At 51.7% G+C, this 18555-nt stretch overlaps 1 protein-coding gene across 1 annotated transcript; it reads right to left on the bottom strand.

Annotated features, from left to right (window-relative positions):
* Positions 1–970: 970 nt before the first annotated feature.
* On the bottom strand, positions 971–17983 carry RPIA (ribose 5-phosphate isomerase A). The gene is made up of 9 exons (XM_064419019.1): positions 17711–17983; positions 12305–12365; positions 10237–10292; positions 6427–6486; positions 5559–5623; positions 5183–5251; positions 4536–4677; positions 3992–4091; positions 971–2173 (listed from the first exon to the last, which is right to left on the bottom strand). Exons 1-9 carry the CDS (start codon positions 17891–17893, stop codon positions 2076–2078), a joined length of 834 nt encoding a protein of 277 aa, XP_064275089.1. The 5' UTR covers positions 17894–17983; the 3' UTR covers positions 971–2075.
* Positions 17984–18555: the final 572 nt, after the last annotated feature.

Below are 18555 nucleotides of genomic sequence, written 5' to 3'. Positions count from 1 at the left end.
TGGCAGATGAAGATGAGGGCGGTCATGACAGATGAGGGAGCCTGGCAGCCTCCAAGGGAAAGGACACAACCATTCCCAAGAGGCCCTTAAGTCAAACTCCATCTGCTGGCTCTGCAAATGTCAGCTGGGGGAGCTTGCACAAGGATTCAGACACTGCATTTGCTCCAGGGGTTTTAATTGCACACAGACATTTTAATTCCAGCTGTGTGGTACAGTGCACACCGTGCCCACAACCCACAGCCCAAGACCCACTCAAAATCCCACCCCAGCAGGGGAATCTGCTGCAAAAGCCCCCACGGGATCTACCCCAGCACCCAGAGCAGCTCAAGAGTCAGAGCTGCCCATCTTCAGGCTATGGAGCCCCTGCTAAGCACAAAGCTGAATGAGATCACAGCTGGTCCAGGGCCAGAAAGTAATGGTGCAGTAATGGGTTTATTGGCTTTTTGAGAAGGAGCTGTTTGATTTCAGGCAGAGGAGAGTCAACAGCAGCATTCACTCCTGCTAATCTCATTTCCAGCAGCACACTGAGTGAGAAGGCACTTGGGCACAAAGCTGTGCTCGATTGCTCTCTGTTTATCCAGGATTACATTAGGAGCCCAAGAGCATCTGAAAACAGCCTCTAGCCAGAGCTAGGGCTTTACAAATGGCTTCTGCAGCACTTGGCTTGTGGGAAAAGAAATCCCAGTGTTTCCAGCAAGCTGCTGGCAGTTTGCTCAGTACAAGGTTGTACAGATTTTAGATGTAAAAATTGAAGACATTGTCTGTTGAGGAAAGTACTGCAGATAGCAAGTGTTGACAGATAATTTGGTTAATTTTAAATAATTCATTTACCTTAAGCAAAAAGAAATCAAATGCAGAAAGGGTGGATTTGGGTGAGGGTGAGGGATTCTTGCAAGGGGGAAGTTCGCAGAAGTTGGTCTGACTGTGATCTGCCCCATTATCCACAAAATAATTTACTCTGACAACAAAATTACCACCAAGTCTGGTATAAGAGCTCTTTATTTCAGTGTCTAAAACACAAAGAGAGGGCTTGCATTTGGACATCAGAACCATGCAAAGCACCTACACACCAAAAATGAGATACTGAACGAGCGTCTCTCTCCTGCTACACATTGAAAATTTAGGCAGGAAGACTCTGTTTTCGTGTGCGTTCTGCCCTATCCTTCCACAAATCAACCAGCTGTGAGGGGTGACAATTAACCTTCATTCCAAACCAAATCATTTGCCACTGAACACTATTCCATGCTGCCCTAAGCTGCTAAAATATGCTCCTGTAAGCTTCATCAAGCACCCAGTTGTGCTCTTGGTCTAAAAGGACAAAGTCTCAAACATCTCCAGCTACAGGACAGACTTTAATCAGAGGTACTGAATTAAATGAGAGCAGAGTTTGGCTCAAAGGATGAATGTCTCCTCCATACAGAAGCCCAGAAAAGGCCCTTATTAGTTTCCCAGAGAGGGTGATGTAGAGACCACCCTAGGCTCAGAGAATTGTCATGTGCACAGAGGACAACCAGACATCCTGAACTATTAAAAAACAGTGGTATAGAAAAATAAAAGGCATAAAATACTGAACCAAAAAGGTTCCAAATAAGGCATCAGCAGGTCCCAACTGGATGTGCTCCTGTTACATACATCACCCTCCCAGCCAGGATAGTTAGGAACGATGCATTAGGATTGTATTTCTGACCTCCATCATTAAGTGCTATGAGCAACCAGAAGGGTTCAAGTTCTCTTTGAAAAAAAGAAAAAAAAAAAACAAAAAACAAACCTCCAAACACAAAACCAGGGAGTAATGTTTTTGGTAAGTATTTCTTAGAAAAGAAAATAAAAACATTAAAGCAATTCATTGAAACGACTCATTAAAAAAAGACGACATTCCTGTAAAGTAAAAATATATATATATAAATAGAATCTATTTTTTGTTTGTTTGTTTCTCTTTAAAAAAAGACATTCAGTATCACATCAGCGGATCCTGATGGGCTTTTCCCGCGGGTCTCCTGCGACAGCCGCTGCTCCTTAAGGCAAAACGTGGGCTTGGCACCGGCGGGAAGCTGAGTCCCCGTGGCAGGGCCCTGTCAGCAGGGCTGCTTCTCCCGCACGCTGACGGAGCCGTCCTCCATCCCAAAATACACCACCTCGGCCATGTCGATGAACAGCCCCGTCTCCACCACGCCTGCAGAACGAGAGGTTGTTGGTTACTGCCAGAGCCACCCCTGCTCGTGTCCTCTGCCCTGCCCTCCGAGGTTTGGCTCCTTGAAAAGCACCAGTGTCTCCATCGGAGGTTTGGAGTTGTGTCCAACCTGGATCGGCCACGCTGGGAGCTGCTAGGAAGTGTTTTCCATGCAGCCACTTGAGCAAAAACTCTCCAGGGACTGAGGAACAACTCCCAAAGCTCCCCCGACATTCCCGCTGCCCCAGCCACCACTGCTGCACCAACACAAGCATGAGAAAAGCAGTTTCTGCTATCTGATGACCCATGGGAGCAAGAGGAAGCTGCACACACCCACAGGACTGGGGATCACTCCCTTTGCCTTTAAACTCACCTGAAAGACTTCCCTGTAAGAGCACACCTGGCTAACATTTGTTCAAGTGTTAAAACTCGGCAGCCCTGGTGCTACCTCTACAATTTGCAGCCCATTTGTAAATGTACTTTTGATTTCATTTAACTATGGGGTGCTCCTAACTTCACAGTGATCACTGAGACACAGCCAGAGGCCAAGGAAGGTGGATAGAAACAGAGGACAAGGGCTACCACAAGCACAGGGTGGCCAAAACCCTTCTACCAGCACTGCATTTAGACTTTAACAGCCACACGTGTAGGCTCATCCACTTCTGCATAGGGAAGAAGCTCTTCTTCCCTGAGCAGGTCCATTTCTGAGCAGGAAACAGGTCCCATTATTTACTATTATTTACTATTATTTACTATTATTTACTATTATTTACGATTCCTTTCTCAAAAAACAAGAAATGCAGGGAAGAAGCTCCTGCTGTGCAGAGCAACCAAGCACTGTCTGCCTCTTGCACAGACACAACTCTAATGATACAGAGATTTGTACAGCCATGGGCAGCAAGAGGGTTAGGATATGGAGCACTGCACCAGAGATCCCTTCCAACCCAAACAATTCTGTGATTCTGTGATAAGCACTACTGAGGGAAGCAAAACCACTGACCAGAGCCTCTGCCTGGCCTGGTGTTTCACTTGTGGAGCCAGGACAATATTTGGCTGCTTTGTGGGGATGTTGGCAACTCGGCTTGTGCAACAAGATCCCAACCTGTTCCTGCACGTTCTGGCAACACATGAGCAGTCAGTGAAGGCAGCTGTGTGAAGGCAGGACTCCAGGGACAGGCTTTGCCAAGATAACCAGAAAGACACCCAGATGCTGCTTCCCTGAAGTTCAGAGAGTGCCAGTGCCCCTGGGCAGACCCAGATGATCCAGAGGCAGCTCTTGCCTGGGCAGCAGGTCTCATGCAATGCAGGAGTCCTTGCAAAGAGGCTGTTTTGTTTGCAAACAGAGCACTCAGCCACTGCTGCTCGAGCCCAGCAAGAGCTTGAGTACACTTCATCCTCACAGCAAGGCCAGCAGGGAGGGCTTCCCAATGGGAACGGGATGCAGAGCTGTGAGCAGCTCCTGGAAAATACCAGAGCACAGTGCAAACCTTCCCTCCAGAGTGCACTGGTGTTTCCACTGGCGTCCCTCTCTAAATGGGCACAAGGACAGTAAGGAAGAGGGCGGGACTGTTGTGTCTAATGGGAAGCAGTGTCAACATCAAGCATCACTCCAGGTTTTCACCAGTGTATGGAAAAAGCCACATGGGCACAATTGTACCAACTGAGCTGACTGCTTTCTTGAGTAGAAACAAATGCAGGGACCTACAGGAGGGAAGCAAATACACACACACACACATTCCCTTGCTGCCACAGTCCAGGTCACTTATCACACACCCAGCCTCAGCCAGCTTTTGTGGTTTTTAAAAAAATCACAGACATCACCTGGTATCATTTTGATAGCAGAGTTCACTTCACGCCACTCATGAACCTTGTCAAACTTCCAGTCCAGGATGAAGTTCCCATTGTCTGTCACCACAGGGCCCTGGAAGCAAACCCAGTTGTCATGGCACGAGCCCTGTGTCTCCTGATCCCAGACAGGGATTGTCACAGCCCTCACTGGGACCAGCTGTCCCCACTGCAGTGGTTTAGAGTCATCATTCACACAAACTGGGGCTGTCCCCACAATAAACCTGTCAGTGAAACCACCACCCCCAACCTGAGACCCTCTTTGGCAGCTCAGACTGCCCTGCAGCCCCCCAACACCCCCAGAGCAGCAGGTCAGACCCAGGCTGGAAATTCCTCTGCTCCAGGATGTTTCTTTGGGAGTCACAGCCAGAGTATAATAAAGTATAATAAGGAATTACACAAGATGTCATTTGTGGGAGTGAAAGCCCAGATTTCACCAGATGAAGGGCCAGACCTCTGGTCCTCCCTTTGCCCACGTTCAGGGGGTCCCCAGGGCAGCAGGGCTGACAGGGACACTCACTGCTTTGTTAACAGCCATCCGCAGCTCCACGACACCGCCAAACTTTTTGGTCAGGGCTCTGGTGACAGGGACATAAGCCATAGGGATGACCTCAATAGGAATTCCCTTCTTCCACTGCTCCCCAAGTCTGTCAGATTTTTTCCTGAGGGCACAGTTTGAGGTGGGATTAGTGCTGGATATTACACTGCTGTCACCATTAACAGCACCCCAAGCCCTTGGCAAAGCCCTCAGGCACACGGCTCAGGATGGACACCAGCCCATGTGTGCCCTGGTGCAGCAAGAGCCAGTCTAATGCACAATGCTCTATCCACTCAAAAGCTCTGTTTTGACATGTTTTGGACAAGCAGAACAGGAGTTGTTTTCTCCACAGCCCCATGGCTGGAAAATTTATCCCATGCTGACAATCACTGAGCTCAGAGAGCAGAACTGCCACTTCCCCACAAGCTCTGCTGACTCCCAAGCAGGCCTGCTGAGTTGAAAATTAAGAAAAAAAAAGATAAATTGAATTGCTGAAATACTGGGAGCCAGGCTCATTTCCACCCATTCCTGCTCTCCTGCAACCATTGGAATGACAATAATGGCCTAACACAGCACCATCTGAAACCTCCCATGGAGGAGAAAGGTATTATGAACTGTAATATCTTCACCTGTAATCAGCAATAACAATGAAGCACTTTGCAAATCCTGCAACTATCTTCTCCTGTGTCAAGCAGCCACTGCAAGGGGGAAAAAATAAAAACAAAACCAGAAAACATCAGACTGCTCCTCACCGTGCCTAATGGCCTTGCAATCCAGTGCCCTCTAATATGCTCTTGCTGGTTTTGGTGCTGCCATTGCCCCACACCTTATCCTCCTTATCCCCACCCCTCACTTTGTGCCCCTTGCCCCTGGCAGCCTTGGCCAGGAGCCATCTGTGGGTGCACAGGATCCCCTCCAGCCCAGCCCAGACACCCACAGCCACACAGGGATGCTCAGAGCTCCACCAGCACTGGGACAGACAGACAGACAGCCAGCAAGGCTCACCCGCCACCTTTGATAAGGTTGAGGTCAGAGTCCACCTCATCTGCTCCATCGATGGCAACATCAAGCTGTGGGAAGAGGAGAAAATGGCTGTGGGAACCCCTCGGGTGCAGCATCCAGGCCCTCTCCTGGTGCAGCTCCAGGGCTGGAGTGTCCCAAGCAGCAGCCACAAGTGTCACCAGAGCTGGGACCAGCCTGGTGCCAGCCTGACCAGACACAAGTGTCTGATGGGCCAGCCAAGGATACCCTGAGACCACCCAAGCCCCTCCATCAACCACAGGCATGTGAGAGGAGGAGAATCCCAAACCAAGTGCTGGCCTGCAAGGCACATCCCTTTAGCCTCTGGTGTTGTTTAAGGACCAGCATGCAAGACTTCCCCAGGAAAAATCTTTTCCCTGTCTCAAGCTTCATCTTGGAAGAGATGCCAAGCACTTGGAGGCAACACAACCCAGAAGCCTTCTTGCCATCTAAAGGGACAATAATTAAGAAAGAACTTTGGGGAAAAACGAACTAAACCTGTTCAAATCACAGAATCATTAAGGTCAGAAAACACCTTTAAGATTATTTAGTCTATGTCTCTAAGCATCAAATCTACATGTTTTTTTAACACTTCCAGGGATGCTGATTCCACCACTGCCCTGGGCAGCCTGTTCTAGTGCTTGACCAACCTTCCAGTGAAGAAATTTTTCCTAATATCCAATCTGAACCTCCTGTGGCACAACTTGAGGCTGTTTCCTGTTGTCCCAACTCAAGTTCTGCAGCGTGGCTGCCCAAACTCAGCCTCAGGGGAGGACTGAGGAGCCTGGATGCTTTCTGAAGGACCAGGTGAGAGGAAGGTCAGCTGAGGTCTCAGCTCTGTGGTCCCACTCACCTCTGGATTTCGGTCCAAGTCACTCAGTGTTAAGCCATTCTGCAGGATCAGCTGACGAGCCTGTGCACCAAGAAGAGAGCAAACACCATTTACCCGTGGCAGGAAAGGAAAACAGACTCTTGGTGTCCTTCCCTGGCTGCAGCAAGGATGGAGCCTCCCTGGGAGAGCTCCACTGCTCGTGGAGAGGCTGCAGCAGGAACACACAGCAAGGAGAATGATGTTTCCACATCAGAGCAGTTTAATGAAAAGAAAATCCTGCTGCTGATTTGAACTGAAATGCTCAGGTGGTGCAATAGAACTCCTGGGTTTGGGTGTCTCCACACTAAATAGCAGGAGGCCTCATCAGCTTGGTGGGAATCACTTCTACCTAAGCACTAAAGCATATATGGAATTTTTAATTCCTATGTTTTTTCAGCTTGGACGTTCTCCCTTACACCCATCCAGCCCTTCCTATCTCCTCTGGCTGAAAAATGGGACCAAGAAAATTAAATATTTACACTACAGCAATGTGGAACTAACAGAAAATATTTGTCATATTGGAAACAAGCTAAAAAGTAAACAAGAAACAACTCATGGGGAAAGTGTGGGAAGCTGCTGAAACAGCTGCTTGGTGGCTCTGATCTGTCTCCTGCAGTGGCTGTTTCCCTCTAGTGGCAACACAACACAGGGCACCCAGAGCTGCCCTGGGCTCAGTCCCTCAGCTTGAACAGGCAATCACAGAATTGTTTGGCCAGGTTTGCTAACACCAAGTCGAGCCCTTAACCCAGCACTGCCCAGGCCACCCTAAACCACGTCCCCAGGTGTCACAGGTACATGGTTTTACATCCCTCCAGGGGTGGTGACTCCACCACTGCCCTGGGCAGCCTGTTCAGTGCTTGGCCACCTTCTCAGTGAAGAAACTTTCCCTAATATCCAATCTAAACCTCTCCTGGCACAGCTTGGGGCCATTTCCTCTTGTCCTGTTATTTCTCACTTGGGACAAGAGACCAACTCCAACGTGGCTGGGGGTTGTGGACAGTGAGAAGATTCCTTTTCTCCAGCTCCTCACATGCTCCTCATCACACCTGTGCTCCAGCCCCTCAGTGCCCTTCTTGTCCTCTTGCCCTTCATGAGGCACAAAACTGAACACAGGATTCCAGGTGTGAAGCTCAGACCCTTGGCCTTGGTCAGTCCATCCATCCATCCATCCATCCATCCATCCATCCATCCATCCATCCATCCATCCATCCATCCTGTCCAGATCTCTCTGCAGAGCCTTCCTGCTCTGTCACCCTGATTTTTTAAGATTTTCTAAGCCTTCTGATGTTTACGTTCTTGTAACAAACTTTCTCACACGCTTTATGTAAATAACTTATTGTTTTGCATTCTTTTATGGAGGAGGAGGAATTTGATGGACTGTTGGTTTGTCCAGTGTCATTGGAGAGGTGGCACTTTCACCCTCCAAACCACTGTCACTTTTGGAAATCTGTAAATGCTGGAGCCAGAAAACAAAAAACCCTTTTTACCTTGGAAAGAGCAGCGAGTCCATGTCATGTTGTTTCGTGTCCTAGAGTGACACTGCCCTCCAGCACATCAACACTCCCACCCAACTTGGTGTCATCTCCAGAATCTCTAACTGGTTGAACTTTCTGTATGTTACAGATCATCATTCAAGTGAGATTCCCTCCTTGCACAGACTCTGCTCAGTCCAAACTTGCTACCATGCTGCAGCTGGACCAAGAAACCCCAGTGCAACAGCCTGGATCAGCTGGTTCCCCTGAATTCCACCCACTAATACTAACAAAGTGCATCAGTCACAGGTACTGGCATCCCAGAAACATTAGAATGAGCAGGTGGCACTCCTGGCAATAAGATTTGGATAGTTTATCATGGCATTTCATGGCATGCAGTTTTAACACCATGGGCTGTGGGGCCCTAAGGACACACAACATGATAGGAATAAAAATCAGTGAGTTGGCATTCATCACATGGTGTCCACAAAAGGAGATTTCAGGGATCTGGGAAACTCAAAGCATTGAAAAACACTGTGCTGCACATGCAGGCCAGACCCTGAACAGGCTGAGTCAGCAGTGTGGCAACGAGGTGGCTTGGCTCTCTCCAGGCTCTGCTTGCAAGGCAATGGGAGCAGTGGGAATCAAAAGCAGAGCTCCCATAACTGAGGGAAAAGTGGTGGTAACTGCACAGCACTCGACAGGAGCAGTCCCACTCCGTGTCCTGGTGAGAAGAGAGAATGCAAACGCCAGGGACAGATACTTACCCTGCTCTAGTTTACTGATGGTGATGCATTAATGACCTGACAACAGGGAAGGGAGGAGTATAAAAGCCCACTGAAACCAACTCTTCCTTGCCAGTGACCTCAGGCAGCCATCTACACCTGTACACAGTGAAAATAAAATGCTGTTTTGCTGACCTGGGAATGCTCCACTCGGAATTGGTTGAGGTCTAAGGGACTGCAAGAGATACAAGGCAGCCCCATGTTGGAATTTTGGCTCCTGCAGGTGTACAATCTCTCTCTGGCCTTTAAGAGCAATTTTTTGTTTAACTGGTAAGAAACTTGGTGGTGTTAAATGAACTATGACAACATTTCAAGGCAGGACACGCTCACTGCAACAGCTTCATCAGTATTTTCTTTAAGAACTAATGATTAAACTAAGAGCACTTCTCCTAAATTCAAACGGGACATGGCATTTCAGGGTGGGAATCATTAGAGACAGCTCAAAGACAGACTCTCACCACAATCAACAAAAGTACCAATATAGCTTAATTTTTTTTCCACTTTCTGGCCTTTGCAGCACCTTGCACTATACCCCAGTTGTTTGCAAGAGCTGGGAAGAGAGAGCCCTGTCACCCCCACACCCATACAACTGCAGGGTAAGAGGATGTTAGGTTTTCCTAAGATTTTAGGATAATTCAGGTTGGTCTCTATCCAACCTCCAGGTCAAAGCAGGGTCAGCTCCACCCAGTCCCTGAACACCTCACAGGACAGGCTCTGCCCTGCCTGCCACACTGCCTGACTGCCCTCAGGGTGACAAGTGTGACAAAAATGCAGTCCCCCGGCCCACACCAGGACCATGACAAGGACACATGCCCAATTCCTTTATTGGGGAATTGCCTTGAAGACCCTTCGGGTGGTCCCCACTGTGTCACCCCTGCCTGCCCAAAAGAAGGCTCCCACCTCAGGGAGCAGAGGCAAAAAGACCAAAACCAATTGCCAGAGGCGTGGGAGATGCTCAGAATCTTCACCAGCGGATCTGTATTCCACCACCAATCCAGGTTCTCCCTCTCAACATCTAGCTTGGTATGAATCAATTCCTGCAAAGGCTGCACAGCCAACAAGAGGTTAAGCCAATTTCTCTTCTGCAATCTCTTATCAAATCCAGCTGATGCATTTGAAGTTCCTGCTGAAAACACAAGAGCTAACTATTATTCTTCACAGCTGTCAGGGCTGATACAGACTCAAAGGAGACAAAGTGTCTCCAGTGAGCTTTGCACTGCGAGTCTGGTTCACCACTAAGCAGCATTTTCCTGCAAGTGGGATCCAGAGGAAGCCACACACCAACCCTGACACAACCAGCCTTACCACACGGGCTCCAAACACACCTCCCAGCCCCAGCTCAGGTCAGGGTAACACAGCACCATCACTTTCTTTGTGAGGTGTTTCTGTAGGCTGCACCACGACTGCTTGCACTGGTGCTTTTGGTTCATTCACACCACTGTAAGCAGAGAGAGGCAAGGTGGGCTCCCACAGCCCAGGGAGATCCCCTGCAGGAGTGTTTGGACTGGCAGGAAGCAAAGGGGGAAAGCACTCACCTGAAATGATGTAGGGATGCAGACAATTGTCAGGTTCTCCTCCTTGACTCGCTCAGCTGCAGGCAAAAAGCAGAAGCCCTGGTTTGTTCATTGCACAAGGCAAAAACACAGCAACTTTCTCTTTCAGAAACCTCAGTTCAGCACAGCCCCTCTGATTCACTGCAATTACTTGCTTGGCTTGCAAATAACTCAGTCACGCTCAAAATGCAAACAGGTGCCCCCTCCATAGGCTGAGGCTCAGTTTCAACAGTCAGAAATGTTTAAACACCCACTCTGGCCCAGCCCAAGCCACCATGAGCCATTAACCTTTATGCCCCCAGCAGCAGAGGAGCCCCATCAGCAAATCCTCACCTGGGAAATCTGCCCTATCCCCTCTTTCACTCCATGTAAACACAGAGCTCCAGCAGCTGTCTGAAAGGTTTGCTGGCTTGTTGCCCTGGGGACATCACATTAATTTATTATAGAACATTTAAATATATAGCAGGGAAAGAACTAATAAAGTACAGTATTCCATTAAATGGAAGGAAATATTTCCTCCCCCAGGCTAACCTCAAATGACTAAAATCTATTACTAAGATATCATTATGGACAAAATGTTATTTTAGTAACTACAATACCCAGGCATGAGCCAAGAGCCCAAGAGCCAGCAAGAGCTCGTGCACCAGAGCAAGCACATGAGCTACATGCTCCAAGGTAATGCTGCTGCTGGAAGGATTGAACATGCAGTACATGAGGCTGGATGTTGTTACAAGCCACATCCCAGTTCTAAAGCAATCAGGGGACGTGAAAAGCCAGCATTTGCAGCCTGGAACAGCCACTCCTCTTCAAATACAATAGCCATTTATTTAGAGACTGATTCTGTGCTCAAGGAGGGAGTGGTTGCAGTACTGAGCCAAGCCCAGAAGGCTGAACAGCAGCTCCCAGACAATGAAGTGCATCACACACAGAGTGGGGAAATGGGTGACAAGGGGCAGCCCCAGCCCTGCTGTGTCCCTGCACAGCAAAGGGCTGGGCTGTGCTCAGAACTCAGCCTGCTCTGGGCTGCAGGACAGCTCTGCCCAAGGGAGCTGGAGGTCACCAGGGGACTCCCAGAGAGGCAGAGCCACCCAGGTGGGGCACACTGAACTGTGCTGCCAGGGAAGTGGTGCAATCTTCACATCTGAAGTGTGGGTGTAACACCTGGGAGTATTGTTTGGTGGTGAACACAGTGGTGCTGTGTGGGATTTGAGGATCTTGGAGGTGTTTTCCAACCTTAATGATTCTGTAGTTCCCCCGCTGTACCCAAGCAAGACCCCCAAGAACAACAGGACTGATCCTGCACTCCCAACCCACCATGGCCCCCACAGCTGCTCTGCTCTGCATCCAAGGACATCCAAAGTTCAGCACCTCCACAAGCAGGGCTGAGACTGCCCTGCAAAGGACCTGTAAACCTCTGCACGCTCTGTAATGAGCCGTGACAGTAATTACCCTCACACTCACTCTGTAAAACTGCATTTGCCTCACCTGAATATTTTGCAGAAATTTTCTGCATCACTCCCTGAGCAAATCCCTGCACCTGGAGCAAGCAGGTAAACCTGGCTGCAAGGTACATTAATAAAATGCAGCAGGATTTCACATTCCTCATTTTCATTACACCTCAGCAGGGCCCTCAGTGTGAATCCTGTGGATGTGGGGAGCAAAATGAGCCACAGGCAAACGGGCTCAAGGAAGCAGAGCAGCTGCATGGCCCCGAGCCACACAGCAAGTCAGCACTGGGCAGAGCTGGCAAAGCTGGCACCAGACTAAGGAGCTCAGCTCCAGTTTGTGGTGGGTGCCAGTGGAGAGCTTTTCCTGGCTGTCAGGAACAGGTGGCAAATCATTACCTCCTCAGGACTCTCAGGCAATAAATTTGGAGCCCAAGGCACGGTTTTAACCTTCAGCTTCAAGCAGGACACAGCAGCCAGTGAACAGACCCAAGGCATGAGCTCTAAGTCAGCACCCAGGTGATTCAGGGTGTTTTTCAAGCAGCTGGGGCAGATGGAAAAGGAGACTTTTTGTGGTGGGAGGGACAGGAAGGGGAGCATCCTACCTAATCGTTGCACCGCGTGTACAATCGTAGATCCGCTTCCAATCCCAAGAACTTGATTGTTCTGCAAATGAAAGACAGAGGAATGCTGTTACTGCAGGCTCCAGACTCCACTTTCCCAGTAAAAGTGGCATTGTAAACACATGCAAGAGGAGCCTTGTCCAGGGATGCACGTGGACACAGCATCTCAGCACTCTGCAGGCAAGGGAGGGAACACGCTGTGCCAGCGAGGGCACGGCCGTGGTCTGCAGCCAAGGGATTTTAATCAACTCTCCCTCTCATTAAAGGACATGTGCTTGCTAATTACCAGCACAGTCCGATCTCAGGGTGTTCAATGCACGCTCACTGGTGGTTGCTGGCATTCCATGAAAGCTCTCCTGCCGGAAAGCTGTGAATTTCAGACAATACCACAGAGGAAGAAGGGGAAACAACCTCAAGATAAAATCTCCCAAGGAAGCCACACAGTAAAAGGCTGAATTTGCTGCCAACCATATCATTAGTAAACAGCACAGATGCACCAGCAGCCAAAGCAGAGAGCACAGCAGCTGTTCCTGTGAATAATAAAGAATGTTTTCCAAAACAGAGTGTAAAGCTGCCTATAGGAGAGTCCAGCAAAACTTGGAAGGTGGGTGAGCCTGGCAGCATGTGCTGAAGAGGATGAAATTTTAACCACAGCTCCATCCTGGCCTTTCTCTGTGTATTGCCTGATTTAAGAAGGATCACTGCCCTGTCATCTGTAACACAGAAACACTCCTAAAAGGTGCTGCAGGCTGAGGGTGGATGGGTGCATTTGTGTTACTTCTGCAAGACATGTTCTCTGCCACGTCAGCCTCTGTTTATTATCAACTCAGTTTCCCATCCCCTGTAAGTGACCTGCAGCCTTCTGCACTTCCCATTTTCAGTGTACTTCGTTTTCTTTGGATGGGATCCAAAGCTTAAATTGACTTAAAGAGGCCCAGTATCACCACAGAGACTTCAGATGAGGAACATATGAAGACAACCAGAGATGCAGGCACAGAGCTGTTTTGCATTATCTCTTGGACATTAGACAGATCTGGAGCTCGTTCCTTGTGTGCAGCAAATCCAGAGTTCGGCAGCTGTGGAAAAAGCCACACCTGCAGCACTTCAACCAGCTAAAATCTTGCTGTCACTCAAGTTTACCTGGAAAGGTGAAGTTCAAGACAGGTCACACTCCCCTAGGATTAGTCATTTCTCTTGCTTCTGCAAGTTAAAAGCTTAAAGAAAATAAAGTTCTCCAAAAACAGAGGCACAGCTTCCATCCCAGCCCTCACTAACCACTGTGACTCTGCAGAAGGTGGGCACAGCAACAGGTCCCTGCTGCACACCTGCAACACGGCCAGCACACACCCAACAGCTCCTGAGGCTCTCGTGGCACCCACAGGCAGGCAGAGCCGAGCAAGGCCAGCCAAGGAAGGGGCAAGCAAAGCTGTGCAGAGGCTGGCAGGACACGGGCAGTACCAGTGTTCCCAAAAGACTCGCTCTGACCCGGGGAGAGGCAGTTTCTTCTCTTTGCCCTCATTTCTGTAGGGTGGGACAGCTTCTTGGAGCAGCTGGGTACCCTAAAGGGATGGGGAAAGCTTCAGCATGGGCAACTCCACTGTAGTAAAGCAGGAAAAGCTCACAGGGGTCCCAGCCAATCCAGTTATCAGTGATTAGAGGAGAAGCAGCACTTTTAATCAGTCTAAACTGGTGCTGTCACGGCCCCTGCCTTACCGTGACTCCCACCTCTCCCTCCTCAGCTCAAACCCCAGCCAGACCAGGGGCAAAACCAACCACAAAACATTTTAAACACAGGGGCAGGGCAAACACTGGTGAAAAGCAGAGCACTGAGGAGCAGCACCTCATGCAAAAAAAAAAATTACATTTCAAGTTGCTTACCAAAAGCCCACCAAACAAAACCCAGGCACTGAGCCACAGCACAGCTGAGGACCCTTTTGGGTGAAGTGGGCAGCGACCACAGCATTTTTTCAGCCACCCCAAGGGCCTAAAGTCACTGCCCAGCACCACAGAAGCCAACAAGGCAACACACATGGAGCAGCACCAGCAGCACACAGGCACTGGCCAGTCCCACCTAAGTTTCCAAGGTCAGAGAACAAAGAGCTCCATGGAAAAGCAGTAGATAAATACACAGCAAAGCCCAAGGTTTGCTTGCTCAGTCTCTCTGGGGCAGTGGGACACAGGGCAGTAGCTGTAATTTCATTTCCAACAGAGGCACGCTCACAGGGCCCGCCCTCAGAGGTGTTGTATAAACGCAAAGCCAGCTCTCCCCAAGCAGCTTACAGCTCTAAAGCCCCAGCCCTGTGCCAGCCCCACTCCCCCAGGCTGTCACAGCCCCACAGTCCATGGCATCTGGGGCTGGCCCTCTCAGTGTCCACTCCAGACCTGGGGAGCTCTGCTCCTGCAGCTGCCCAGGGACGAGTGCTCTGGGTAAACACACCGATCTAGCTTTAATTTTAAAAAATAAAAGAAAAACAGAAAAGTTATCCTCTCCTAATCCCCCCTCCCACACCCAGGTTTGCATCTGCCACACAAGGAGCTGCTGTCCTGGCAAGGCAGGGATGGGTGTGAAGATGGGTGCCAGGTGAGGAGCCTCACCCAGCAGCAGTCCCAAGCCCCCAGTGCCACAGATTGATGGCATAGTTAATCAAGAGAGATTTGTCCAGCAGAACCAAACCCTGGCATCGCCCACACGTCCCTGCTGTGCAAGGGAAGCCTTAGCTTTGCTTTCAGAGACAACATTGCTCCCCACCAGAGCTCTAACAAGCAAACACAAACGTATCCATCACAAACAGCAGCTGCCCCCTGCCCGTGCAAACTGAGAGCTGAGCCCATCCAGCTCCTGGGCAGTGACCCTGAGCTCCTTCTCCACCATTCCTTGAAGCCAGTTTGCACGAGCATTGGAGTGTTACCCCACACACTGCTAATTTACTTAACCGGCATCACAAGCTGGACATTGACCTTTAATTAGCTGGGACACAGCCAGAAACATTATCCTAAGTTTGCCTGGCCATAAAACAGCACAAAGGCCAGCTATTTCACTGCTGAAGTCCAAAAGTACTGGGTTTACCCCAAATCAAAGCAGCCCCCATTTATGATACCTCACAGCAACAGTGGTGTCTTGGCTCCACACCTTTTGAAAGGAGTCCTTCCTCCCACAACCCCTAATGCACAATTTGGGCCTTGCCTTGGGTAAGAAAGAGGATTTTTATGCAACTGCCAGAGCCCCCAGGCTCCCCCATCTCACAGACTGTTCATTTTTGACAGTGCTGGCCTGGGTCTCAGGCAGGTACAGACTGCTCAGAGGAGCAGCTGCACAACAAGCAAAACTTTCATGGGACGTAAGGGAAGCCATCACAACTGAACCTCGAAACGCTACCCCAGCGAGGGGGGAGCGGGAAGGAAAAGGGATTTTTTTTCCTCCCCCAACTGCTAATATCTACGTTCTTAGCAGGAACTCCTCACCCCGATTTCACCACTGCTATTGCGAAAGGGCTGGCAGGGACGCTGCGATAAAGCTCTGCGTGACTGTAACCGTTGATCCTTGAGCTTCCAAACCAGGCTGTGCCAAACCTCAGGCAGCTCCAGCCCTATCTGACACAGGGCCCCTGGCTGCATTTCCCTCCCTGCAGAGGACAAGACAGAATCCCCTGGTCAGGGACTGTTGCTCCTTGCTTGGGTGCTCAAAAATGGGGCGTAGCAGCAGCGCATCCTGGATTTGGAGAAAGAAGCAGTACCTGGCACTAGCCTGAACTCCCACCACAGCCCAGCCTGCAGGAGGGTGCACAGTGAAAGTCTGGAGGTGCAGACATTACCCCAAATTCGGCATACGCAGCGCTGAGCTGGATCAGGCATGAAGCTGCTGCTAGGGAGGCACACACTGGGGAAGGAAAAGCAGTTTTCTCCCTTTGCCTCAGCTAAAGGGAGTGAAGTCCAAAGCGAAGGAGAAAGAGGCTCAGCAGGACCTATCCGTGCACCCCAGGGTCCCTCTTTGCACCCAGGACTGTTCATGCTCCCAATGTGGGGAATTCTCAGTGCCCCCCACTGCATCCATGAACCTTGGGGCTGCTCTCTGCGCTGCAGGAGTCCGTGCCACCTGAAACCCATTCATGCCCTGGGAAGTTCAGTACATCCCATACACTGTGGAGTCCCGGCACTCCACAGCCTGCCCCTGCACCTGGAGCTGCCTGACACAGCCCTGGGTCTGGCCGTGCACTGGAAGGCTCCGTGCACCCCTATGTTTTGTGGCCACTCTGTGTTTTGTGTGGTCCCAGCACCCCAGAGCTGCTCTGTGCACCCCAGCGTCCATCCATGCACCAGAGATTCTGTGTCCTCCACAGCCCCTCTGTGCATTGTGGAGTCCCAACACCCTAAAACCTGTCCCTACACCCGTAGCAGCTCCATGAAATCCGTGCTCTGGGAGAGCCCATGGCTGCTCTGTGCTTGGGGTGTCCCTGCACCCCAGAATCGCTCCATGCGTCCCAAGGTCCGTCCGTGCACCGCGGGACTCTGCACTCCCTGCGGCCGCTTCGTGCTTTGGGCAGTCCCGGCACCCCAGAGCCGCTCTGGGTGCTGGGGATCCGTGCATCCCGCAGCCTGTCCGTGCACGGGGAAGCTCCGTGCACTTCACCGCCGCTCCGTGTACTGGGGGGTCCCGGCAGCTCACAGCCTGTTCCCGCAATCCACAGTCGCTCTGCAAAAAGCACCCCGCGGCCGCTCTGTGCTTTGTGGAGTCCTGACACCCCGGAGTTGCTCCGTGCACCGGGGAACTCCGTGCAACTCACGGCCCCTTCGTGCATTCCGAGTCCCAGCGCCCGGAGCCCGTCCCTGCTCCCGGAGCCGCTCCACGCAGCCCAGGACCCATCCGTGCCTCCGGAGACTCCGTGCACCATGTGGCAGCTCCGTGGATTAGGGGGTCTCTGCAGCCCGGAGTCGCTCCGCGCACCCCGAGCTCCGTCCGTGCACTGGGAGCCTCCACGCACGCCGTGGCCCCTCGTGCATTGGGGGGTCCCGGCACCCCGGAGCCAGTCCCTCACTCCGGGATCTCTCACTGTACTGGGGGCTCCGTGCTCTCCACAGCCTCTCCATGCGCTGGGAAGCTCCGTGCACCCCATGGCCGCTCAGTGTACTGGGGGTCCCGGCACACCAGATCCTGTCCCGGCAGCCCGGAGCCACTGTGTACTGGAGCTCCCGGCAGCCCAGAGCTTGTCCCGTCACCCTGGAGCACTCCATGCCCACAACATGCACTGGGGGACCCCAACACTCTGCAGACACTCTGTGCTTTGGGGGGTCCCCGCAGCCCCTCCGTGCACTCTGTGCTCCCGGAGGCTCCGCGCACCCCGCGGCCGCTCCGGGGCTCCGAGCCCCCCGCAGCACCCCGGGCTGCCTCACCTGGACGTGCTTGTCCACGGCGGCGAAGGCGGCCCGCTTCTTGGCCTCCTCTGCCATGGTGCCGCCGAGCCGCCCGCGGGAGAAGCCGCGCCGCGCCGCCGCCCGCCCCGCTCGGACCCTCCCTGGCGGCCGGGCAGCCAGGGGCGTGCTCCGGAGCAGGGCGAGCCGGCCGGGGAGCCGCATGCCGGCGCGGCCCGCCCCCGGGGGGCTCTTCCTCACGGGCTGCAGGCCTGGGCCGTGCCGGCTCCTCTCCTCCTCCGCCTCCGCCTCCTCCTCCTCTTTCTCCTCCGCCGGGAGGCTGGGACTTGTAGTGCTGCGAGCGGCGAACTACAGCTCCCACAATGCCCGACAGTGCCCGGAGCCACTTGTTGCATCGATGTGAAAGTACCGAGTACGTGTTAAGTACCGGGAGACTGCGTTTGCCAGGGCTGGAAGAGTTCACGCGTTTCCACGAAGAGCAGAGGGATGCGGGGTGTCCCACCGGGAAGTGCTGGGGGAGGAGGGAGGGTGGCGGGGGGAGTCCCTGCAAGGATGCACTGAGCTCAGGGAGTAACTGGAATTCTGGCCGGGCTTCCACAGGTTTTGAGGAAGAGCCTTTCTCGGACTTTCAAACTTTAGCAACCTCGAAAGTAGCAACAAGGACATGAAAAATGCCAGGGGTCCTCTGGGCACACGGTATCAACCAGCACTTGGTCCTTACCCCGCCCTGCAGGAGGGTCAGGACAAAACCCCCAGAGATCTCCTGTCCTGAAGCACACAGAGCCGTTTTTTATTTGTCATAGCTTTCCCCTCTACCCTGGGCTGACCTTTGATGAAGTTGTTTCTGAAACAGCTTAAGAGAGGCA

Source organism: Passer domesticus, chromosome 4 (genome assembly GCF_036417665.1).
Source record: "Passer domesticus isolate bPasDom1 chromosome 4, bPasDom1.hap1, whole genome shotgun sequence".
In the NCBI taxonomy this organism is placed as follows: Eukaryota; Metazoa; Chordata; class Aves; order Passeriformes; family Passeridae; genus Passer; species Passer domesticus.
The sequence above is the reverse complement of the archived record's forward strand: the minus strand, read 5'-3'. Positions and strand labels throughout refer to the sequence as shown.